Source organism: Urocampus carinirostris, chromosome 11 (assembly GCF_059441175.1).
Source record: "Urocampus carinirostris isolate Australia breed hairy pipefish chromosome 11, RoL_Ucar_1.0, whole genome shotgun sequence".
Taxonomy (NCBI): Eukaryota; Metazoa; Chordata; class Actinopteri; order Syngnathiformes; family Syngnathidae; genus Urocampus; species Urocampus carinirostris.
Window position 1 is genome coordinate 2,844,946 of NC_142359.1, and position 25,699 is coordinate 2,870,644.

General features: G+C 42.1%; 1 protein-coding gene across 1 annotated transcript; it reads right to left on the reverse strand.

Annotated features, from left to right (window-relative positions):
• Positions 1 to 1,967: 1,967 nt before the first annotated feature.
• Positions 1,968 to 25,063, reverse strand: ovch1 (ovochymase 1). Its single transcript, XM_088348092.1, has 13 exons — positions 24,904 to 25,063; positions 24,764 to 24,832; positions 22,084 to 22,267; positions 21,947 to 22,022; positions 19,122 to 19,311; positions 17,843 to 17,982; positions 17,634 to 17,784; positions 16,531 to 16,569; positions 15,182 to 15,404; positions 10,746 to 10,903; positions 8,272 to 8,370; positions 4,907 to 5,043; positions 1,968 to 2,195 (listed from the first exon to the last, which is right to left on the reverse strand). The coding sequence occupies exons 1-13, from the start codon at positions 24,950 to 24,952 to the stop codon at positions 2,034 to 2,036; spliced, it is 1,677 nt and encodes a 558-aa protein (XP_088204218.1). The 5' UTR covers positions 24,953 to 25,063; the 3' UTR covers positions 1,968 to 2,033.
• Between the last annotated feature and the right edge of the window lie 636 nt (positions 25,064 to 25,699).

Here is a 25,699-nt window from a genome sequence, read left to right on the forward strand (position 1 = left end):
AATGCTGAACGGCAAGCAGGGAGGCAACGGGTACCAATGTTTAAGTCTTAGGTATGACTCGGTCGAGGCTTGAACCACAACCTCCCAGTCTCGGGGCGGGCGCCATACCAAAGTCCACTGAGCTGGTTTTATTTTAATTTTGTTTGTCGCATTTTATGTTAATTTTGCCGGAGATCAAAGAAATCAAAGCCAGGAGAGAAAGCTTACCACGTGTTGTGAGTCATTTTATTCATATTTAGTTTCTTTTGTCTTTTATTAGCATATTTGGTATTGGAGTCATCCAAAAGTCATTGAAAGTAATCTAGTTAAAGTAACCCTACCCAACACTGATAGTGGTAACGGAAATAAAAACTGGGAGTGCCAACTCTAGCCACTGGACCATCAGTTATATAGTTGACAAATGAAAAAGATTTAGTACAACTAGAGTAATACTACAAAAATAAATTCTGGTTACATCCCCACCAAATATTCTTTTCTTCACACTAGCATGCTCGGGTCATTACAGAGTTGTTCACACAAGAGTTTGCCTCATTTGCAGATTAATAGTAAAACAAATCCGGTAAGACGGTTACTTTAAGGTTTTAACATTTTTTAGACTGAAATCTGACTCCTAAGACACTTCGCAGTATTCAGAAGTCGGAGAAATGTAATCAGCCGAGCAACGAGGATAGTCCACATATTAAATGATTTAGCCTAATCAAAGAGTTGAACAAATTGGAGCTTTCTGCAGTGCCAAATTACAATCATGTGGAGAAGATCCAGGGGCTGCTGGGTTTTCCCATGTTATAACGCATGGCGATGAACTGTTCATGCCCCATGACCAAGCTGCTGCCGATTGGGAAGTCTGCATCGGCAACAGCGTGGACCAATCTTCCTTTGATGGGTCATCACCCTCCGGACAGAATGTGGAAAGACGCTCCAACCCTCCAGGAGAAGTGATAAGTCATTGTTATCTGCACAGAATGGAACAAAAAAGGCACATTCCAACGCAAAGAGCGGTTTACAACACCCTTCTGCCAGAGTTCGCATTCAAAGACTGAGGTCAGTTTTAGGACAAGTATATTTGACTTTAGGCAAGATAACAGTGTATAAAATAGTATATAACTTCACTACCCTTTGGGCATGCTATGTAGACAACCCAAATGGCTTAGCTGTGCTACTTCTAGTGTTAACCAGCGATTTAAAAGAATAATCTGATTATCACATGTATTGGAAACATATGTGCTCTACCAGGAAGCTTTACCCTAAGTCGATATTTTTTACCATGCTCAAAAGTGATTTCTATACAAGGTGCAAATGCCCCATGTTTTACTGTTCTAGTACATTCCCCCGAAATTTTGATACAAAGTCGTTTTAGAAACGTTTGCGCAAGGGGGACATTTCACCCAGGGTAGAATTTGTCGGCAAAACGAAGCAGAGCAACGCATACCTGCTACTAAAAACTGGTAAGCATCCAGACTTTAAGCTTGTAGATCAGCACCGGTGTATGGGGATACTCCATTTACGATGTTTGGGTACATATCATGTGGACTGAAGTCAGGTAGACTGGACGGTTAGATTTTTGATCATGACAAGGGGAAGTTATGGGTCGGTAGCTATCCCTGCTAATGCCAACCTTAGTTTATCTAAATATCGCCCTTTATGCTTTCCGACAAGGTGAGCCACCTCATCCAACAGCTGCACAATATTCATTTAACCAGTTATTGTCAAAGGTGTTGAATAGTATAGCTTTACCGCCATCAGTCATGAATGTATTCACGTGGTCAGGTCACTTGTGTGCAAATGGTCAATACCATTCTATAGAGTGTTGATCTCCATTTTTACAAGATGGGAATACTTTGGCCCATTCCACCAGTCAAGAGTTTCCTTTGGAATAAAAAGGTCTGTGCACAAAACTCAAGTCTATAGAATTATAGTTAACATTTGCTTTTCTCCGAAAGGCATTTGAAACTTTACAAAGCCAAAAGTAGTATACAAGAGGTAAAAGTCTTTTATTGCTTTGAATTTAACCCCGTATTTGGCCGTCTGATCCTTCACGTGTCGCCGATCACTTCCTCGATCCACGAGTTGTAATCGGCCACTTTGGAAAAGATGGCCGGCTTGTTGGGGTCACATTGACGACTCCCCCACGTGAGTAATCCGAATAGGAAGTAGGTTCCGTGTTTCTGACAGTACAACGGCGCTCCAGAGTTGCCCTGCGCAGGAATAGGATGCGACAATTATTGTCATTGATATCAATGTGGTTAAACATTGTGTGCGGAGAGATTATACATGGCACTCCAGGTTTAACATGTCAAAAGACCATTCCTAGGTCAAAATATTTCCAACGCAGTGCTTAGAGACTGGTCTAAGTTATGATAAGCAGTGTTCTTTTGCCCTCATCCCTGCGTCCTAGATGCATCATTTTTGCTGGGGACGCATCGTCTCAAATCAACGTGCGTCCCCAGGACGCAACTTTTTTCACACAAAATTGTCATTATTACCCGATTATAATTTTTTTTTTTTAACAAAGATTTACCGCACTCTAAACTTTTCGCCAGGCAGATCCGCCATTGTTGTTTTGGTCTCGCGGGTCGAGTTTTCGTCAGCACGCCGATCTCGGCAAACGAGATGTTGTTGCTTTGAGATTACGTCATCGAGTTAAGGTGAAAATCAACACAAAATTGGTCATTTCTTCAGTGTCGGTAATAAGTCGAAACATAATGCAGAAAGTGATAACAACGGCAATGTTTCCGGGACGAAAAAACGGAGAAATTATTCAGAAGATCGCGAAGGCAAGGAAAACACGTGCGTTGAAGCGAACGATTCGACGAAAGAAAATAAAAGAATACTCCTAGCAAGAAAAGGACTAAATTATATTCCTGGTTACGCTATGAGGAGGATGATAATGGAGGCTACATGTTCTGTGATGCGTGTACCCAGCGTGACCAAAAAACTGGATTGCATAAATCATTTCGCAATACGAACTTTCAGAAAAGCACATTGGATCGGCACAACAATAAAAACCACAAATTAGCTATGGAAATTCTGTTGCTGCAGGAAGAGAGGCAAGTATGAACGGATAGGACATCAAAAAGAAGACCTTTCCATGCTTTCACTACTAAAGATAGTTGAGTGGATGGCAGTATTTTGTATAATGTACAATATTGTGAAATAAAAAATCTAAAGCGATAACTGATTTGTATTACCAATAAACTGATGATGATTAAAACTGAATGAATATATAGATTTATATTACATATTTGTCACCGATTTACAATTTCAATCTCGATAACACTAAATTTTGGGGCGCCATAGATCTCGGTTGGGACCCATAGTCCCCCGGGTCCGATCACTTTTCACAGGTAAAATGAACACTGGATAAGTGTAATTAAAGAATAGTGCATCGTAAAAGTAGTGCAACAAAAGCAATTCCCAAAAGGTCGCAGGATATATACTATATTTTTTTCGTATTTCTCATACACTAGGCGCACTCGACTATAGGGATGCATGCAATTGAAACTACAGAGCTATTGTATGCATTTTACACTTATGGCATATAAGAATGCTAAAATTGCTCAATTGATAAGTGTCGCTGACCAAAATCGTAAAACATTGTTTGCAACGGGAATCTAATTTGAATATTGGCAGTGAGAGCACAGACATATCGAAAGGCATTAGCTTTTAGCCCATTGTCACACTTTCTATTCACAGTCCCAGTAACACTGATTTGCATAGTGCATTCTGATTAAACAGTCTCCCCATTTCACCTGTGCGTCAGTTATGTTGCGGATTAATATGTATACGTACGTAAAATAGCTTGTAAAGTATTTTGTTGAAAGCCTTTATTCGTTGGTGAAGGAGTGGACTGTTTAACCAGAATGCACTATGCAATTCAGTGTTTTTGGCAACATGAATGAAAATAATGCGATATTGGCAGTGAGAGCACAGACACTTGGTACAGATATAGGCATTAGCTTTTTAGCCCACTGCCACACTTTTATTCACAGTCCCAGCAACACTGATTTGCATAGTGTATTCTGATAGGTTAAACAGTCTCCCCAATTCACATGTGTGTCAGTAATATTGCGGATTAATATGTATACGTACCTAAAATAGCCAGTATTTTGTTGAAAGACTTCGTTGGTGAAGGAGTGGACATGTTTAACCAGAATGCACTATGCAATTCTATGTTTTTGGCAACATGAATGAAAATAATGTGATAATGAAAAAAGCATTAATGGATCTGACCTGTACAGTTCGTGGCTAAATATTAACCTTCTCATCACCACTACTCTGGTTTAATTCTTGTTTCATGCAATGTTATGCGCAGGGTTGGGTAGGGTTACTTTAACTGGATTACCTTCAGTTACTCCAATACCAAATATGCTAATAAAAGACAAGAAACTAAATATAAATACAATGATGACTCACAACACGTGGTAAGCTTTCTCTCCTGGCTTTGATCTCTTTGATTTTCAGCAAAACGAACACAAAGCCTGCACAAAATGGAGTCATTTTATTCATATTTAGTTTATTTTGTCTTTTATTAGCATATTTGGTATTGGAGTAATCCAAAAGTAATCCAGTTAAAGTAACCCTACCCAACCCTGGTTATGCGATGCATACCTGCGCAAAACCCATTTTATCTAGCACATTCTGTGGGGTACAAGTCACATTTTTAAATATCTGGTCAAAATTTGATTTTTTTTAGGCGGCCTTAGTTGCACGCTTGTTTAGGGTGGTGATGGCCCTGGGGTAGAAACTGTCTGAACCAGTTTGTCCTGGTTTTAAAAGGACCTGTCGCACCTACCAGAGGGCAGAAACAATCAGAAGTGATAACCAGGGTAAGAAGACACCGACTCTGCTACGGTAGAACAGTTGCTCTGGCGGAACCTTAAGTAAAGCTAAGTTAAAGAGGCTTTACCGTGCAGGCAGAACTGGCCACCGGGTGGGCGCATATGTGGGAGTCGTCAACAAGGCCCCGGCCCCATTCGGCTTGGCAATCGGCGCGCTCTACCAGTGGAACCCGGGCGTGGTGCAGACGATTAGGGTTGAGGTCCCCTGTTGAGAGTAAAGTGTTTCAAAGGAACAAGTACAGTGGAACCTCGGTTTCCGAACGCCTCTCAGTTCGAAAAAATGGGAGTCCGAGCAAAAATTGAGAAATTCTTGCTTCGCTGTTCGGTCAAAAAAAATCGGAGTTCGAACGCCGGTAATGCGTGAGTGCGTACGCTAGGGTGCCATGCAGAGCGGCGTACGGGTGTTTTAGTCCCTTATTATGCCTCCGAAGAAAGTCAGTGCAAGCAGCAAAGTTGCTACAGGTGAAAAAGGAAAAGTAGTGCGTACAACTATTGCCTTTGAGAAAGACATAATAGCTAAATATGAAGGAGGTGTGAGAGTCTGATCTTGCTAGGGAAAACAGCATGGCTAAATCTATGATCAGTACAATAGTAAAGAATAAGGAGGCTGTGAAATCTAGTGATGCGGCTAAGGGAGTGAGTGCTATAAGCAAGCAACGGCGGTCCACCTGCGCCTTCTGCTGACCACCACAAAGGTAAGAAATCCTATCCATAATTCATTTCTTTATCCTTTTTTTTAATTTTTACACATTCATGTTAGCGTAATCTTTCGTACGGAAGATTACGATAACGCGAATGTACGATTAGCCTGGGTTAGCTTTATGTGGGTGTTGGAACGGAGCCCCCTTTCCAATGAACCGCTCACCACTTGTTGTGGAGACCCGGGTGCTAAATGACTTGTAAACGACCTGATTTTTTTTTTTTTTTTTTACATTTTCATGTTAGCGTAATCTTTCAAACGGAAAATTACGATAAAGCAGCCGTACGATTAGCTTTATGATTACGTTTAACATTCAAGGTAAACCTTCAGGGTGTTGGAACGGATTAAAACGATTTACATTGTTTTTAATGGGAAAAATGATTTCGGTGATCGAACAAATCGGTTTTCGAACAGGGTTCTGGAACGGATTTTGGTCGAGAACAGAGGTTCCACTGTACTGTAACACGGTAATACAATTGTATAACTCAACTGTTACCCCATGGTGCGTTACTCCGTTACTTTAAGAGAAAAAATATATACATTTTGAATTTCAACTTCTGTTCTTTGACAATTTCTCCTTCGCTGTACAAGTAATGAACACTGAATACAACAGTCAAGAAGCGTGGGTGTGTTTATATGTACCTACAAAATACAGGGTATTCCAACAATCTAGGGCACATTTTGACATTCGATATCTTGGAAACCATGATTAAAAAAAAAACACTTCTAGTAAACTCATATTGTAGTCTCAGTTTTGGTTTGTAGTATTTTGTGACCTTTTCACATGAGAGCTTTGCTTGCACCTAGTTCTGAAACCATTATTTATAAAAAATGATGGTCGGGATGTTCAAAGATGTTCAAAGTGAGTACCATCGGTCAAACGGCACATATAGACAGTTCCTGCCAAACAATTCCTGGCATTGCATGGTTGCAACAGTTTCTGTTATCGGTGCCTTCACCTCATCCATTCATTTAAAAAACCCCTACAAAATAATGGCATGGTGTGAAATCTGGAGATCTAGGTGACTAGTAAAGGATTTTATACATTTGACTATAAAGGATTTTATATGATTGAATACAAGTTACATTTATTGAGTGCAATTTTCACCGAGTAGGCTTAAGTTCAATGAGCAGTGAAAGTTCAGGGCACCCTGGTAGGAAATATTTTTTACAGGAATGGCGGGAACGGGATGTGAGCTTGATAATATAATCAGCGCATCCAGAAGCAGAGGAGCCCTGATGACGGCAGGCAATGTTTTGATAAACGCTTGGTATTGTTTTGAGTTTCTTCAGACATCAAGGCGAGGGGGCTTACATGGCACGGAAGGAGCCGGCACACCAGCTTGCGGAAAAACTTGGGCAGAGAGAAAAAAGCGAGTGAACGAGAGAGGAGGCTTGACAAAGACTCGAGCGACACCAATTCGACTAATTCGGTCAATTTCGATGGTGTTCACTTAGTTAAATTGTTAAAAAAATTAAATCTACCCTCGTGTGGAAACAGTCTCTTGTTCTACTTTTCCACCAAGAAATGAGCGCGCATTGTTAGGTGAATGTAGGTTGTGTTAGGTTAATGGAGTCAGATAACTAACAATTTCGTAAATGGTACATTTTAATAATTCCTAACACTAGATCGGGATCATTCTGCCAGGATCCTACATATCATCTGTCTGGCATTGTTGTGTTGTGTTCAGAAACTAACCCTGTTGCATAATAAGATCACCAGACCCTCTTAATTGATCCGTTAACCAGTTTTCCAGCATGTTGAGGTACGTCTCACTACTTGCTGCCTCACTTTCAAAGAATAGTCCGTAGACAGCTTTCTTCGACATGGCCTAAACAGGCAAGACACGAAAAACAGAAGCTGTTGAAAACATTGACAGTGCCGGGTTTAATGTATGTCATGTGACCAATGGTGCTCAAATTAGACTTTCCATGTATAAAATTGAGATGAAGCTTTCTGAATTTACCAGATGTGTTTTGATATCCCAAATAGCTTCCAGAATATCCAATGTCAAAATTTGCCCAAGACTTCTGGAACACCCTGTACGACTGTCACTGTCTCAAGCAATCTTCAATTCATCTTTTCAGATATTCTCGCTGACGTATACACACATCTAAACTGTATTTACGGTTATAAAATACAAATTTAGGGTGTCCATTTTTATTGCATTTTGTTTGTGTGTCACCAGTAACGAATGGTAGGCAGCGCAAGAAGCGGGGGCGGGGCTTATGCAAGTTTAATGAATGGAAAAAACGTCCAGAATTGTCAGTTAAAAATGCTGAATTTTGGTCTTTTTATTTGGAAAATTATTTTTGCCATACAAAATGTCTTTGAAATTACCAATAAATGATGGCGGGAATCTTTGAGTGGCTTATGGACAAAATGGATATGGAGGGTCTCAATTCATTTGCAAGCTCTCAAGATTGCACAAACCAAGAAATATGAATGGTTCACTGTCTGGAGAGGTTGGTGTACACATTTTCTTCTATTTAGTGGCTATTTGTAAATAGTTTTAGATGGTCGGCTTTAATAAGAAGTATCCACAGTAATTTGTAACTAGTTACTTTTAGAGGAAAGCAATTACTTTTTAAATAAAGTAACTAACTACATGCTTTTTTTCCAGTAACGCGCCCAACACTGGAAATGAATCACAGCCTTAAACCCGTTGGTGGTAAAAATCATGTAGGGCAGGCCGCCAGGCAAATAAACAGCTACTGGAAACCCTGAATTACCTGTGGCGGACGTGGCCCCCCAGCCTGCGCTGAAACATTCCCAGCTCTTGTCAAGTTCTTCGTCCTCATCCGGGAAACAAATCGGGATCACATAAGCCCCTGCAAAAAAAAGTTTTCGTGTAATCCGTTAAAATAAAGACATTTAATTTTAATACTCAAATTTGATGGGTAACACATTGTAGTCAGTATATAAGGTTGTAACCAGTGTCTGAAACTCATGAGAAAAAAGTTAGCGGCCACCAGGGGGCAGACAACTCTGAAAATTTGCCTGCCCAGCCATAAAGTTGCCTGCCCCATTTTTCACAACTTAAAACACAATAAGACGACTCATTGCCAAGAACCCATTGTTGCAAAGTATTAAGGATTGATAATCGGAATATATAACTTTAAAATTGAGTTTATTAATCTACTTATGACATTAATTGCATGGATATGACATGCTATTTTCCATCAGTATGTACCTGTATTGACTCATCTTCATTCATGCAATGTCTGCTACAAGCCACATGAACTCCTCTTTCCACCATGCTTTTAATGTAAGTTTACGTTTTGTAGCGTCATACATTTTGTTAGCTTCTTTTGAATCTTCTGGGGCTGAGGTTTTGGCTTGATTCCTAACCACTTTACCATTTTTCTTGTGTTCTCTGTGCATCTACTTGGGAAAATTATGTGCAAATGCACGACTTTAGAACGTTCGGGGAAGTCCGGAAGCGTAAAGTTATTCGATGCTAGCTTCTGATTGGCTGCAGAGTATGCAAATTACCAAACACACCGAAGTAGAAATTCCGAAATTTCCAAACCTAATGATGATTTCGAAATCTGAATAAAAGAAACATTTGATCTGGAAGAAAAAAAAAAAAAAAAAAAAAAAAAAAAACAACGAACAAACAAACATAATGGTTTTTTATTTTATCTTGAAAAAGTGGTCGGCCACCCAGGCGAAGACGTTTTGTAAGTTGTACGCCCGACGTAAAAGATGCACACCCCGGCATCCGGGCAGATGTTATTTCAAACACTGATATAAGTAAATGATCTGGTGAAATAAATTCTACTTAGCGAACAACAATTTCTAATTTAATAAAGTTAATGAAAAATACTTCATGGCAAGTTCTATTAGCATTCGTCATTACGCCAGCGTAGATGACAGTCAGGACCTGGGATTATTAACAGCAATCGTTAGGAAGACGTTGCTTGAAAACCCAAAATTACTTCGAACAAAAGCTTAGTTTTGGGGCAGCATGGCGGCTGAGTGGTTAGCGCATCCGTGTCACAGTTCTGAGGTCATGAGATCGAACCTTCCTGTGTGGAGTTTGCATGTTCTCCCCGTGCTTGCCCGGTTAACTTTACTATTATTATTTTTTTGTGTTATACATTCCTTTTCATTTTTATAAAAAAAAACAAGAAAAAAAAACACTATAGTTTCCTTTATCAATTTAGGTAATGTCAAGACCAGAACGGAGACAGGACCCACTTGCGTTGAGTTTTTATTGGAAGGAAGAGTAAGCGCGGCGCCCCGCGATCCGGTGTTCGCTGGATGCGGGAAGCAAGTCGCTCTGGTACTCTGATTGTGCTACGAATGCGGAGGTGGATCTTCCGTGGCGAGCGATGGCGGTGTTAGGGACGGAAAAACGGGTCGGTAGCCATAACAGCAGAGCAAAAACGTGGTCAGAAGCGAGTCGTAGCCAGGAAAGGAGAGAAGACGTAGTCGGGGACAAAAAGAGGTCTGAAGCCGGGACGGGAGAGCAGACGTGGTCAGGATCAAAAACGGGTCGAAGCCGTGGACAGACGAGAGCATAAAACGGGACAGGTGGGAGTCGGGGTCGAAAAAGGCTTGCCTAGTGTCCACTGAGGTTCACAGACAGACTGACCAAAGGGGACGGACAGGACTGGTTTCAAATACTGATCGGGAGCCAATCAGAACCCGCGGCAGTTGGCACCAAAAGAGCGGGCACAGCTGAGTCACATCAGTAATCATGACAGGCAAGCTAGGTTATAAGTAATGGCTACAGACGTCCAAGATCTAATTTGGCTTCACTTGTCCCAGGTTAAATTTGATCACAACTTGAAAAACTAAACATTCTATTATATACATTTTTGTAAGGATATGTAAAGGAGTTTCCAAAACTGGCCATTCGCAGATCACCAGTTTACAGTCCTAAAACCTCTGCAACAGTGTATTTTACTTATGGCAACTTTTAGACATTGTAATAGAGTTGTAAATGTTTGACCTCTTTATCCAGAAGTCAATCATCTAGTGAACGCACTTCACATGATAAACGTGCGGAAAAACAGCCCTGGGATCCATTACGCAGGTTTATTTTTGTTAATGGCTAAAAAAAAAAAAAAAAAAGTCATTTTTGGCAGTGATTAATTTAACTGAAAAATTCCAGGGTATTTTCTTCCCTCTGCCCATAGCATGAGTGCTACATTTAGGTCAGGGCCAAAATTCAAGATCAATAGATACCGGTTCTTACCTAGTCTGGCAGGAACAGCGAGTCGGAGAAGCGAGAGGTCTTCTTTGGGAGGAAATCCATCCTCTTGGGGCAGGTTGAAAACCCGGTCCACGGGGACGGTTTGAGACAGGGACAAGCCCAGATCGTGACCTCCTAGGACAGCCACGTCCTCTCCGGCGCTGCACACAAACAGTACCCTATTTTCTGCCGCCAAAAACTTGAACGGGCTTTTTATAATCAAAGCAGAATAAATTGGAGACTCACACAGTTTATTATCATTTGTTCCATTATTAAACAGTCAATATTTATTGCTGACCATAATTGCATGGAAACAAAGAAAATTGGGCTCAAAACTGCATAGCGAGCCATAGATGACGTAGGAAAAGATAATTCTCACTATTAGACATTTTAAGTCACAATAATAGATTCAAAAGTTGGAAAAAAAAAAAAAATTAAATCTGGTATAAAATTTTGTTTCACTTCTTCCTAGCTCCAACTGAGCATTATAAGTGACAAACATTGAATATGTGAAGCAAAGCATTTTATTATATCTTTCGCGATGACACAAATGCTCACCACAATGCTTTTTTTTCTTCAGTTCAGAACAACCGAATTACTTCCCTTAATGCCTTTCTCCTCGACTTTCCGAGTTGGCAATATGAATCTGCATTTCAGTGGTCCCTAACCTTTTCTGTACCATGGACCGGTTTAATATCAGACAATACTTTTCCGGCACTATGTGGAACCTTGATGAGATAAAACCTAATGCCTTTTCATGTGTCATCTGTATACTAATCTAGTGGTGTTTTTCAACTGTTGAGTCAGGACCCATTTTCAGTGGTTCGCAAGCCTTTGCATCGGCAAAATTATGCTAAGAAAAAATGAGGGTCAATTGCACTCCTGAACAGAAGATGGCGATAATGCTCAGCTGCATTACTTTTACCTGTTTAGTCAATTGGCGGGTTTGAGGGGGGAGTAAGGTAGCTACTAGTTAGCATAATCAAATTTATGACATTGTGTGTTTTCTGTGAGAACAGATTATAAATCATTGTTTTTAGTAGTTTGGGTCACATTTGTTGATGACAATACGGGTTTAGTTCCTCTCAATTGTGTCTCGTAAGAGATAGTTGGAGTGAACATTATATGAGTTTGTATGCTATGTTCTTTAAGGGTACATTGTGCAATATTTGACCACTAGATGGCACTCTATTGTCCAAGTCAGGGGTATACAACCAATATAACGCTGAGAGCTACTTTTTGTTACTAATTAACGCAACAGACACCTTATTTTAAATGCATTTCAAAGATAACATATTGTTACAGTATTACTATGTTGTTTCCAGGCTAATTATTGGAAGTGGGGTTAAATAGACTCAGTCAACCACTAAAAACGATTTTACTAAAAAAAATCACAATGACCCAGCACTGGTGAGCTATTTTCAAAACAGGTCTGCGGGCATCGCTGTCCTCAGGGGACACCACGTTGGAGACCCCTGGTCTAAAGCGGGCACAGATCGGAGCCGGATGAGCGCAGCGTAGCAGCAGGGTGCCAGAAAAGCATGGCGGCAGGTACTACGAATGGATTCCACTAAAAAATTCTTGACTTGTGAATATTTATAAATATTTACAATGGTATAATGTATTTTTGCCAATTATTCATATAAATGATTTCTTTTTATACGGAATGAGGGTGTTTTTGTACCACTAGGAGGCACTTTTTTGAGATGTTCCTTGCCCGCATGCTGGTTTAAGATCAGGTAATTGTGTAATTTTGTAATTGTAATCCTGTGCAGTCCTTTGAGACATTTTTGTGATTAAGGGCTATAGAAATAAATGTGACTTGACTACATCTCATTTTATTGGTTTTATTTCTCTTTTTGCCCATAATAATGGGTTCCAAGAAAGTTAGTGATAAGGGTAAGTATATTAACTACTCAATTAAGCAATCACTCAAATACATTATTAGTATATTAAATTTGAGTATGTGGCCATTTTAACCATTTTAGGGGTCGCCTATTTGCTTTGCACGCAGTAGTTGCAGTTGTTGGTTTTGCTGATCACGGTTTTTGCCAAAAAAGGTTAATATATCCTTTAAACTGCAATTATTTTAGTAATGTTTTCTCTATTTGGGTCGCAGATTGTCGTTAGGGTAGAATGGTGGGTCCTCAAATCATATCAGTTGAGAACCAATGATAAAGTGGAAGGGATATGGCACCCTCTCTACCGCGGTCAGGTTTCGAGTCCAGTCACTATAATGAGCGATTTATTTCGTTGATCAATCAATGCACAAAAATGGCACTTATTTTTAGTGCAATCCTAGCCCTTAATGTAGTTTTAATTCTATGCGCCCTATAGTCTGGCAATGGAATCCGGCTTTATCACTCTTGTTGCTGCTGGACCTTAGTGCTGCTTTTGACACTATGGACGATAATATCTTACTAGAACGGTTGGAATAATGGATTGGTCTCTCAGGAACCGTCCTCTTAGGGTTCAGATCCTACCTCTCAGTTAGGACGCACTGTGTTAAATATGGTGAAATGACATCGGAGCCCTTTAGTGTTACCTGTGGTGTTCCCCAGGGTTCAGTACTTGGCCCCCTTCTTTTCAGCATTTACATGCTTCCATGAGGTGATATTATTCGCAAGTTTTATATCAGTTTCCGTTGCTACGCAGATGATGGAGGAATCTTCCACACTAAACTGGAAATTTGGAGGCCTGCCTCACTGAGATAAAAGAGTGGATGTCACTCCACTTCTTGCGCCTTAACTCTGAAAAGACCGAAATGTCAGTTATTGGTCCATCTAAATGCCGTGACCTTCTCAAAAACTGCTCTAAACATTGACAAATGTAAGATAACCCAGAGTGACTCAGTTAAAAATGTAGGTGTCATATTTGACCCCGATCCGTCCTTTCAAACACACGTGAAGAATATTACTAGAACAGCTTTCTTCCATCTTCGCAACATTGCTAAAATTCGTCCTATGCTGTCTCCGTCCGATGGAGATTATGATTCATGCGTTTGTTACTTCCCGTCTCGATGACTGTAATGCACTACTCTCCGGTCTCCCAAAGTCCAACATCAAGAGCCTTCAGCTGGTACAAAACGCTGCAGCGATACTTTTAACTAAGACAAGAAAGTTAGATCACATGACCCCGATTTGAGCTAACCTGCATTGGCTCCCTGTTAGCTTAAGATGTGATTTTAAGGTTCTGTTGGTAGTATACAAAATCATGCAAGGACTTGCTCCCTCATACATCTTTCAGATTTAATTTCCCCCTATGCTCCGGTCCGGAAAACGCTGGTAGACTCGTGATCCCTAGAGCCAAGGAGAGAGCGTTCTCCATCTGGGCACCGGTGCTGTGGAATGCTCTTCCCTCTGAGATTCGATCTGCAACCTCAGTGGAAATATTTAAATCTAAGCTTAAAACACACTTCTACTCTATGAATAACCTATATTTTTGTTGACAATATCTGTGTATTATTTGTAATTGCAACATCCTTCGCCTGGTTATCCTGGGAGGCGGATTACCACATGTGCGGCCCCTTCTCAAGGTTTCTTCATTTTCCTCATGTTGAGGTTTGAGTTTTTCCTTGCCTTCATAGATAGATACTTTATTCATCCCTGTAGGGAAATCCACACTTCCAGCAGTCTACCCCCTTGTTTACAGATTAACATGATGCCCTAGGGGTGCTTGTAGCGGAGTGGATGACGTCACAAGCCTGTCCAAAAGTTCGACATCCCTGCGGCAGATGGAAATCTTTCTTTGTGTCCAGGGATACACCACCTCGTGTTAGCAAGTCCGCCTGCTCTCCGATTCCCCCCAGCTTTCGTGTCTCTGTATAGCGGCGTTGAAGCCGGATAGCTCCGGGTGGCTCCACGTTAGCGTCCGGAATGCTAAACATGAGCCACGTTTCCGCAAAACACAGCAACTACGCTCCCTGTGCGCTTCGATGTTTTCCACCAGCACTCGATGATCTTATTTGGTCGTGAGTTCGCATTTACCATGATTACGGATGGTACCGAAGACTTAGAACGCCGCTTAGCTAGCTCCGGCTCTTCTTCCACGATAGGCCCCTTCATCACGCTGGCACGAGAATTTTTCAGGGCAAGGAGTTGATTCCTTGAATTACCGCATTTTTGTGCGCTAAAACCCATGTCCATAGGATAGAAGTAATCCATAATGTAGTTGTCAAAACGGGTGGAAAATCACCGAAGATAGGAGTAGACAATAAAACAATAGGGCAGCTGCTGGAAAAGGCAGCGCCGCTTTGATCTATATGCATCATGTAGGTTTTAGATCAGGGGATGATGTCATAATCGTCTGTGGTTTGCAATAACCTGTGCAGCCCTTTAAGAATCTTTTTGATTAAGGGCTACGCAAATAAACATGACTTGACCATAGTCCGGTGCGCCTTATAGTATGGTAAAATACTGTGACGGAACGGCTCATCTTACCTTACTCTGCAGTGTTGGGCTGCCAGAACCCAGCGACGGTGGATCAGAGCCGCGCTACAGTAATGGACGCCATTGGCTTGGAGGCTAACCTGCCAGGGCCAGGCCCCCAAACAGGCCTCAGTCACATTCTCCACGCTCGGTTCGCCGTCCTCCAGAACCACAAGTCCGGCAGGGCCCGGAAGGTTTTGGCAGAACGGTTTCTGACGCTTGCCGCATCGGTCCTCTAGACACATTTAACCAGGGTTGGGTAGGATTACTTTAACTGGATTACTTTCAATGACTTTTGGATTACTCCAATATCAAATATGCTAATAAAAGACAATAGAAACTAAATATGAATAAAATGAATACGATTTGTGCAGGCTTGAGGAGTAACGGAACACATGGAACGGCAAAAATGATGTTGGCGAGCTGTTTGGATTGATTTTCATTTTGTTTCTGTCGCATTTGATGTTCGTTTTCCCGGAGATCAAAGGGATCAAAGCCAGGAGAGAAAACTTACCACATGTTGTGAGTCATCATTTTATTTATATTTAGTTTCTTTTGTCTTTTATTAGCATATTTGGTATTGGAGTAATCCAAAAGTCATTGAAAGTAATCCAGTTAAAGTAACCCTACCCAACCCTGCCTGTCATTGAACTATAGCCTACTCGGTGAAAATCTTCATTGCGCTGAATAAATGTAACTTGTATTAAATCGTATAAAATCCTTTATAGTCAAATATCTAAAATCTTTCAGTCAACATTGGATCATTCAGAAGTCATCAGGTAACAGAGTCTGTCGACTGAGCCAAGAGACTAAATATTTTTCAACACCTACTTTTCAGTTTTTTCGTTGTAAAGACGATGTAAAATGTTCAAATTTGGTGTCAGAGTATTTTCAGTTTTTAGCTTCAAGCTTGAAGACTGAATCGTGGTCAGGGTTGGGTAGGGTTACTTTAACTGGATTACTTTCAATGACTTTTGGATGACTCCAATACCGAATATGCTAATAAAAGACAAAAGAAACTGAATATGAATAAAATGACTCCATTTTGTGCAGGTTTAGGGAGTAACGGAATACATGGAACGGCAAAAATGATGTTGGCAAGCCGTTTGGATTTCTTTTCATTTTGTTTCTGTCGCATTTTATGTTAGTTTTCAAAGAGATCAAAGCCAGGAGAGAAAGCTTACCGCGTGTTGTGAGTCATCATTTTATCCATATTTAGTTTCTTTTGTCTTTTATTAGCATATTTGGTATTGGAGTCATCCAAAAGTCATTGAAAGTAATCCAGTTAAAGTAACCCTACCCAACCCTGCATTTAACTGTGTTTAGCTCCGCCACAAAATACAAATAGAAATCAAACATACCCTGGGTTGGTTTGGCTGCGTACACCACATCCTGATTGACTGAAATGCAAAAAGGATGACATTTAAATCCAAATTTAAGAACTTGGGTTGCAATTCAAAGTGCTTTTTTTTTTATAAACAGTACGATAAGAAAATCCCCTTTTTTAGCCCACTGAATAACCCAAAACGCTAATTACACTGACACACACAATGGTTAGAATAAAACAAGGCACAAAATAACCATGTGAGGAAAGGGACCTGAGGAAGGATTTTCAGCAGGCTAACCTCATCCCACCAGTGCAATACCAATGAGAAAGCACCGAAATTAAAAGTGACACTGTAATATTTGACCACTAGATGGCACCATTGTGTCATGCAACCGAAAATGAGTGCTTCAAAGCACTGGGAAGATTACAAACTAAGTCAAACTGCACTATTTTTCTTCTCGTTATTTGGGGTACCCCACCACAGCAAGTTGGCAGATTACCCTTTGGGTAAGCCTCAGGTTATGATTAAATATTTAAAATATTAAATGGTCTGCATTTATGTAGCGCTTTTCAAGTCATTGCTTTACAATGTGCTTTACACTTACCCATTCACACACACACACACACACACCAATAGGGAGTCAGCCATACAATGCAACTACCTGCTTATTGGGGGCATTAGGGATTCAGTGTCTTGCCCAAGGACACTTAGACATATAACACAGAGGAGTCGGGAATCGAACCTGCGATCTCTTGATCCCAAGACGTGCGCTCTACCTCATGAGCTAAGGCATTTTTATATTTTAGATGGCTTCTTTTGACCTTCATTTTTTGTAGATGATGGTTTCAGAACTAGGTGCGAGCAAAGCTCTCTTGTAAAAACGTCACAAAATACTGCAAACCAAAGGTTTCTGGCGATACAGCGTTTTCCTTCAGCGCAGTGGCAGAACGAAGCGTGCCGTGTGCAAAGATATAATTGCTCCATGTACTTGGCTGGCATTAGTTTGTTTTGTGGGTTTTTATCATAAAGTGTCTCAACAGGTTCCTGGATCTTCAGGCTCTTAGAACTTTGAAGCAGGTCACTGAAGACACCAACACAACACAAGGGTTACGTTTCTAAACTTTTTGTGTCCTTACCGATGACATCGGCGATCCAAGAAGCGTGTTCTCGAAGTTTCGTGTAGACTCCGGGTTTCCTGGCCCGACCGCAGCCGACTCCCCAACTCACCACGCCCGCCAGAAGGTATCTGCCTCCGTCGTAGCAAGAAAGAGGGCCGCCGGAATCGCCCTGCCCAACGCCCCCGTGTCACATATTGACCCAACAAACCCGCGTACGCACGAATCACCTGACACGCGTCCACGCCGCCATTTTCCCTTCCGGCGCAGAACATGCGCGCTCGTATCTTGCTCTTGTAGTAGTTCTGGCAGCGGTCGAACGGCATCACCGTCACGTTTACCTCCTGAAGTCGGGACATGCGGGGCCCATCTGTCAAATAAGGTAGATGCTGAAGTGCCGGGCAGCGACCACGGAACTTATTGCCAATAGGGCTGCAACAATTCATCGGCGTTGTCGATAGTAGAAAGTCAACAATGGATTTTTCCAACGGAGTGAGGCATCTCTACATGAAGATAATCTCAGCTGAGAGTCGCTTACGCAATGTTGGGAATAATGGAGTTATAAATTACGTAACGACGTGTCTCTACTGATCGAGAAGATCTCAAGGCCCATTTCGGGTCAAGTTGGGCCTAAAATGCCAATCGTTATGTTAAGGTTTTATTCTGGTTTGCTTCGGGCTCGGTCCCTTACATCAAGTGAGTTGGTGCACTTCAGGCGGGGTCGGGCTTTAATACCCACAGGCTGGATTTTTTTAGGCCCATCTTACCTCCAGCCCAAATAGTTTGATATGAAATAAAAATGCCCTTTCTGTATAAAACCAGTGTTGTCAAGAACCAGAACAGGATCAGGACCCAAATGTGTGACGTTCTCACACAAGCCTTTTATTTTACGGGAAATGGGGAGTCATGCATGTTAGGCAGCGATCTGGCGAGGAAAGACGGGAAGCCAGAGGCTGACGAGATCGATACCAATTACCAGAGTTGATATCGGACAGATGGGGTCGATACCGGACAGGACAGGTCAGACAGGATTCATAAGGAATCAGAATATCAAAATCAAACGGGACAAACTAGACCGGAACGAAACTGGAGAAAAATAATAAACAGGACAAAAATAGACTGAAACAAAACTGGAAACCAAAATAAACGGGAACACCGGGCAGGAAATACCAACAGGAACAGGACTGAGTCGAAACCCACGTCTTGCGGGTGCAGAGGTTCGTTGACGGACTGACAAAGGGTGAGTGAGAGCACTGAGCTTAAATAGACGGCAAGCCAATCTGTTAACGAGCCGCAGCTGGCGCCACACGGGCGGGGCCAATTGGGCGCCATGGCAACCGTATGTGTATTAAAAGATGTCTGTCATTCCACCAAGTGAATCATCATATCAAAGTCTAGCTTGGTTAAAGAAAAAAAAATGAATGCTTTTCCAATGATTGGACTAATCTTTTCATTAGTCTGAGTAGTAGACGATCGTTTGTTGCAGCCCTAATGCAGAATATAACTCACTTTCCCTTGTAGCCCCCCAGCCGGTGACGGTGCACTTCTCCATGGTGGGCAAGGGCGCCATCCAGATGTGGATGGGGCGCACAAAGTTGTTGAAGGTGAGGGATCGGGCCAGCTTCAGCAAGGAAACGTCAAATTCTTTGGTGCCGGAATTGTAGCGGTGATGGCTCACGATTGCCGTCACGGCAACCACCTGAGGAGAGACAACGTCAACGTTTACGACTTAAGGCGAGACAATAGCAACGTTTAAGTCGTGTCACCTCTCGTGGCAAGCTTTTGTTTTGTGTACATTATTCGGACGTGAATGTAAAAGTGTGACAACTCATCAGTTTATTAAATTTTGGACCAAAACTATTGACCAACAACCAACTGAACTGGAGAGAGCGGGCGAGACGAAGAGCAAGAGAGACAAAGTGAGCGACAGACAAACGGCGAAAATTGATTTCAATACATGCCTAATTTTCCGACTTGAAGGATTTTATACGATTAAATACAAGTTACATTTATCGAGTGCAATGAAGATTTTCACTCAGTGGGCTTCAGGTCACGCCGTTCCAAATGCGGAATGTTTTGGCTGGGGAATTTTGATAACAGGACTCTGACGAAGGACGTCAGGCATGGTTTTGATAAACGCTCGGTGTTTTGAGTTTCTCCAGACATCGAGGCGAGGGGGTGGATCCCACGTGGGGGCTTTCATTGACACGCCCATGGGAGGAGCCGGCACATCAGTTTGCAGAGAGATGTGGGTCGAAAAAAAAGAAGATCGAGAGAAGAGGCTTGACGGAGACTCGAGTGTGAGTGTACAATATTTGGATGTGAACAGAAGTGTGACAACTCAGTCATTTATACTTTTTCGCCAATAACTGTCTGAACTGGAGAGAAAGAGGGAGCCAGAGAGAAATTTGTTTTCAATACATTGATTTTTTTGGACAGTAGCAATTTGTCATTATTACTAATGTGACTCAGCTGTGCCTGCTCATTTGGCGCCACCCGCCGCGGGTTCTGATTGGCTCCCTGTCACTATTTGAACTCATTCCTGTCATTTCCCGGTCGTCAGTCCGTTTGCAAACCTCCGTTTTTCCAAGGCAAGCCTTTTTTGACCCTGACTCCGCCTGTCCCGTTTGCCTCCAGTTACGACCAGTTGGGATTTAAGCCGTATGGGCGCTACGGAATCCAGGACACTAGCCAGGGTAGCATTAAACTCACTCATGAGTGAGTCAGTATAGCCTTTATATAAAGGAAACGACGCAACTACTCCTGAAAAAAAACGTACAAAATCACTATAGAATGAGATGTGGTCCCTCTAACCCAGAGGTGTCAATCTCATTTTAACTCGGGGGGACACACGATAGAACAAACATTCTGTCAGGGGCCAGCCTAGTAGATTAAAGAGAGAAAAAGAGATCAAGAAATAAGAGAACGAGGGAGGGAAAAGGAGAGAGGGCGGGAGAAAGAAAGAAAAAGAGGGAGGGAGCGTGAGAAACAAGTGATAAAAAGTCATGAGAGAGTGGGGGGAAAGAAAGGGAGAAGAAGAAAGAAATCCACAGAGAAATAGAAAGACAGAAGGAGAGAAAAGAGAAAAGAAAGCGCAAAGGGTATGAAGAGAGAAAGAAAAAAAAGAAAAAAAAGGAAGTTAGAGCAAAAGAGGTTAAAAGACAGAAAGAGACAAAGAGCAACAAAGGAAGAGAAAAAGAGACACGGAGAGTGACAGAGACAGAGTGGGAGAAAAGGGGTGGAAAAGAAAGAGCGAGAGAAAAAGAAATACAAGTACAGTGTCTTTGTTCGAGGTACCTTTCTTTGGCAACATCAAGAGAGAGAGAGACAGATGACGAGAGAGCCAGTAACAAGAGCGAGAGAGACAGAAGACGAGAGAGAAAAAGAGAGGGAGAGGCAGATGACAAGAGCGAGAGAGAACGAGAGAGAGTCAGATGACGAGAGAGAGAGGGAGAGACAGATGACAAGAGCGAGAGAGAGAGAGCCAGCTGACGAGAGAGAACCAGATGATGAGAACCAGATGATGAGAGAGAGAGAGCCAGATGACGAGAGAGAGAAAGAGAGAGAGAACAATCGAAAGAGAGAGGAGAGAGCGAGAAAGAGAAAGTGAGAAAAAGAGAGAGAGAGAGAGAGAAAGAAATACAAGTACAGTGCCTTTGTTCGAGGTACCTTTCTTTGGCAACATCAAGAGAGAGAGAGACAGATGACGAGAGAGCCAGTAACGAGAGAGAGAGACAGAAGACGAGAGAGAAAAAGAGAGGGAGAGGCAGATGACAAGAGCGAGAGAGAACGAGAGAGAGCCAGATGACGAGAGAGAGAGGGAGAGACAGATGACAAGAGCGAGAGAGAGAGAGCCAGCTGACGAGAGAGAGCCAGATGATGAGGGAGAGAGCCAGATGACGAGAACCAGATGATGAGAGAGAGAGAGCCAGATGACGAGAGAGAGAGCCAGATGACGAGAGAGAGAAAGAGAGAGAACAATCGAAAGAGAGGAGAGAGCGAGAAAGAGAAAGTGAGAAAAAGAGAGAGAGAGAGAAAGAAATACAAGTACAGTGCCTTTGTTCGAGGCACCTTTCTTCGGCATTATGTTTCAACCTGCAGCTCGTTTTTCTCTTGCGCTTCTCCGAGTGTTGTCTCGCGGGCCGGATTCAATCCCTTAGCGGGCCCGATCTGGCCTGCGGGCCGCCTGTTTGACACCTGTGTTCTGACCATTGGCATTATCGCCATCTACTTTTTCTCTTCTTCGTATAATTTTGCCAAAGCGAAGGCTCGCGGCCCTCTTTTAGGCCCGGACCCACCGGTTGAGAAACGCTTTAGCATCGGCGAGTACCCACCTGTTGTCCTTTTTCACCCGAGTTGTCCAGGTCGTGTTTTCCCGCCACCACCGTCCAGAAGGAAGCTTTATTGTACCTGCGCAGAAACAAAACATGAAAGAGCAGTCGGGGTCTTCCCGGTTGGCGTTTTTCGGCACCTTTTGAAGCAATGTGCCGCCGAAATCACCCAAAATGGCGAGAGGACGGCGCCCCCGCACGCCGTCATACCGGCGAATCGCAAAACCACCTGCCACGGCCAGGAGTGCGCCCACGTTTCTTGGCCGCCCACGATGCGAGTTTCTGCTTCCTGCTCCACCAGGAACGAGCGAACCCCTGCCAGTTCTGATCGAACGCAAAGAAACGAGAGAGGAGACTCTAGAGCACAGGTGTCAAACGGGCGGCCCGCGGGCCCGATCAGGCCCGCTAAGGGATTGAATCCGGCCCGCGAGACAACACTCGGAGAAGCGCAAGAGAAAAACGAGCTGCAGGTTGAAATATGTCAACGTGATGTTGCCAAAGCCAGGTGCCTCCAACAAAGACACTGTACTTGTATTTACAGTATTTCTCTTTCTTTTCCACCCCTTTTCTCCCACTCTCTTTCACTCTCTGTGTCTCTCTTTTTCTTTGTTGCTCTTTGTCTCTTTCTCTGTGTCTTTTAACCTCTTTTTCTCTAACTTCGTTTTTTCCTTTTCTCTCTTTTCTCTTTCTCTCTTCATACCCCTTGCGCTTTCCTTTCTCCTTTCTCTCCTTCTGTCTTTCTATTTTTCTATGGATTTCTTTCTTCCTCTGCCTTTCTTTTCCCTCTCTCTTTTACCTTTTTATCTTTTGTTTCTCACGCTCTCTCCCTCTCTCTCTTTTTCTTTCTTTGCCTCGCCCCCTCTTCTTTTCCCTCCCTCTTTCTCTCTCTTTTTCTTTCTCTCGAATCTACTAGTCCGGCCCCCGACAGAATGTTTGTTCTATTGTGTGGCCCCCGAGTTCAAATGAGTTTGACAGCCCTGCTCTAGAGATTTAAAGGGACAGTGTCAATGTTCCCTGTCGTTTTCCTTACGGGTCTGAGAGTTCACACAAAGTCGGTGAGCAACGCTTGAAACAACAGTGAGCAACGGCAATCCCAAGTGTGGCAAGATAATTCATTATCAAACATCTCCAAAACTTCAAGTTACATTTTGCTGAGTTTCCAGCAATGCAAAATGATTTTTCTCTTTTGAATGAATTGACTCATGTACGATGGCCTACAAACGTCGTTTGTTCTTACAATTCTTTCACAAGATTTCCATTTTTTTTTTCCCCTGGTATATTTTGTCACATAATACTTTTTGGGGGCTTATTGAGTCGGTTGCACGATACAGAACTGTATTTGATTACATGTTTTAGTGAAAGTACTATGTTGGCAACAAGATTCACTTGATACAATTGGAAATTATTTGAATACAACACAAACTTTTTCCTCTTTTTTTCTCCTTTTTTTTTAAAATTCCTTTTTAAAAAAAAAAAATCTCATTGTGTTTATTTTTCCTAGCCGTTATTTTCTTCTTTTTGTTCTCCCTTTACTTTTTTCCTTTGTTGCTTTCTTTTCTTTTTTTTCTGGCTTTTTGCTAATTTTTTTCCTTCTTTTTTCTCTTGTTTCTTTTTCTCAGGTTTTCATTTTGGTATTTTTTTCTTTTTTATTCCATTTCCCCTTCCTTTAAGTCATGTTGTGCATAATTTTACATAATATTATTTCCTCATGTTGAGGTTTTTGACATTTTCCCTGCCCTCATGTAGGTTTTAGATCAGGGGATGGTGTCATAATAGGCTGTAGTTTGCAATAATATGTGGTCTGTGCAGCCCTTTGAGACTCCTTGAGATTAGGGGCTGTACAATTTTAACATGACTTGACATGTTTTTCAGTTTTTCCTTGCCCTCATGTAGGTTTTAGATCAGGGGATGGTGTCATAATCGTCTGTAGTTTGCAATAATCTGTGGTCAGGGCAGCCCTTTGAGACTCTTTGTGATTAAGGGCCAAACAAATTAACATGACTTGACTTGACTCACCCTGAGGTTTTTGAGTTTTTCCTTGCCCTCATGTAGGTTTTAGATCAGGGGATGGTGTCATAATCGTCTGTAGTTTGCAATAGTCTGTAGTCTGTCCAGACCATTGAGACTGTGTGATTGAGGGCCAAACAAACAAACATGAGTTGACTTATCCTGAGGTTTTTGAGTTTTTCCTTGCCCTCATGTAGGTTTTAGATTAGGGGATGGTGTCATAATAGTCTGTAGTCTGTCCAGCCATTTGAGACTGTGTGATTACTCAGATTTCAATTTGATAAAAACAGATGTGTAAGACAGTAACTGACAGGGTTCATAGAGGTGCTTAAAAAGCCATGCTTGAAATTGTTGCCATGTCTCTCAACAAGTCTGCCTAAAAATGACGTCGACGCTGCTCTATGGTGGCTTCCATTTGCCATCCCATATCTTCTTTCCTCATGATTAACGGCAGCTGGCATTAGTTTGGCATTGTCCTATAAAGTGTCATCGCCCCCTACAGGGTGCTCCCAATTGGACAGGCTAGTCCTAAACAGGGCACTATAAAATGTGTATTTGTGCAAAGATGATCAGTTATGGGCCATGCAACAAATTCAGGTTGCATTTTCCAGTGCTAAACAGTCAACTTTCCTTTTTTTATTTACAGTTGCCATGTCAGAAATAAAAAAAGGAAAGTTGACTGTGTCAGATATGATTCATTTTACTACAGGTAAGGTAAAGGTTTGATCACGGGCCGTAATCGGCCCCTGGGCCTTATTTTAGACATGCGTAGTCCAGCGCGGCAGTGTTAATGAATATGTTAATACAGTTTACCGTAAGTTCCTGAGAAATTCCCCGACAAGTGCTTGCTCGAGTTTTGTTGTTGCGTCGCATTTCCCGTTTCTGCCGTCAAAAAACAAGAAATGAACAATAGAACCAGATCTCATCGGACGTGCGGCTTAATCCTCTCTCACCACAAAAGACGCAACATCCAAGCAGCACGACTCCAACGAGCGTCTGCATCTTGAAGGGCGAAGGAACGGATTGTCAAGGTCATTTAATCATTCGCGTCAAGGTCACTTTAATGACATTGCGCGCACCTGCCGCGGTCAAACAGCTGAACCTGTTACCATGGAAACCGGAGCATGATGGCGGGGGCTCGCTGTGACGTCACATTCACCTTCAGCTTGTAACGAGGCTGACGCGCCGCGCGGGGGCGCTTGTGACGAAAGGACACTGGAGAAGTGATAGGAATTCCGCCTCTTTTTAGAGAAGTGGCTTTTTCGACTCGGCTCCAAAACGGCTCTCCGGATTGTTTTCGTTGCTTTCATCCATATGATAGATAGATAGATGTCTAGATAGATGTCTAGATAGATGTCTAGATAGATAGATAGATAGATAGATGGATGGATGGATAGGTGGATAGGTGGATAGGTAGGTAGGTAGGTGGATAGGTGGATGGATAGATCTAGATAGATATGGATGGATAGATAGATATGGATAAATAGATAGATATGGATGAATAGATATAGATGGATAGATAGATATGGATGGATGGATAGCTAGATAGATAGATAGATAGTTTGATAGATCTAGATAGATAGATAGATAGATAGATAGATAGATAGATAGATAGATAGATTGATAGAACTAGATAGATATGGATAGATAGATATGGATGGATAGATATAGATAGCTAGATAGACAGGTAGTTTGATATAGATGGATAGGTGGAAGGTGGATAGGTGGATGGATAGATCTAGATAGATA

Excerpts from the sequence above, each read along its gene's own strand:
- ovch1 (XM_088348092.1), bottom strand. The coding sequence starts at position 24,952 with ATGCAGACGCTCGTTGGAGTCGTGCTGCTTGGATGTTGCGTCTTTTGT. Across the intron at positions 15,405-16,530 it reads CGCAGCCAAACCAACCCAGG|AGGACCGATGCGGCAAGCGT; the intron begins GTATGTTTGATT and ends AAATGTGTCTAG. Across the intron at positions 8,371-10,745 it reads CGCTGTTCCTGCCAGACTAG|GGGCTTATGTGATCCCGATT; the intron begins GTAAGAACCGGT and ends TTTTTTTTGCAG.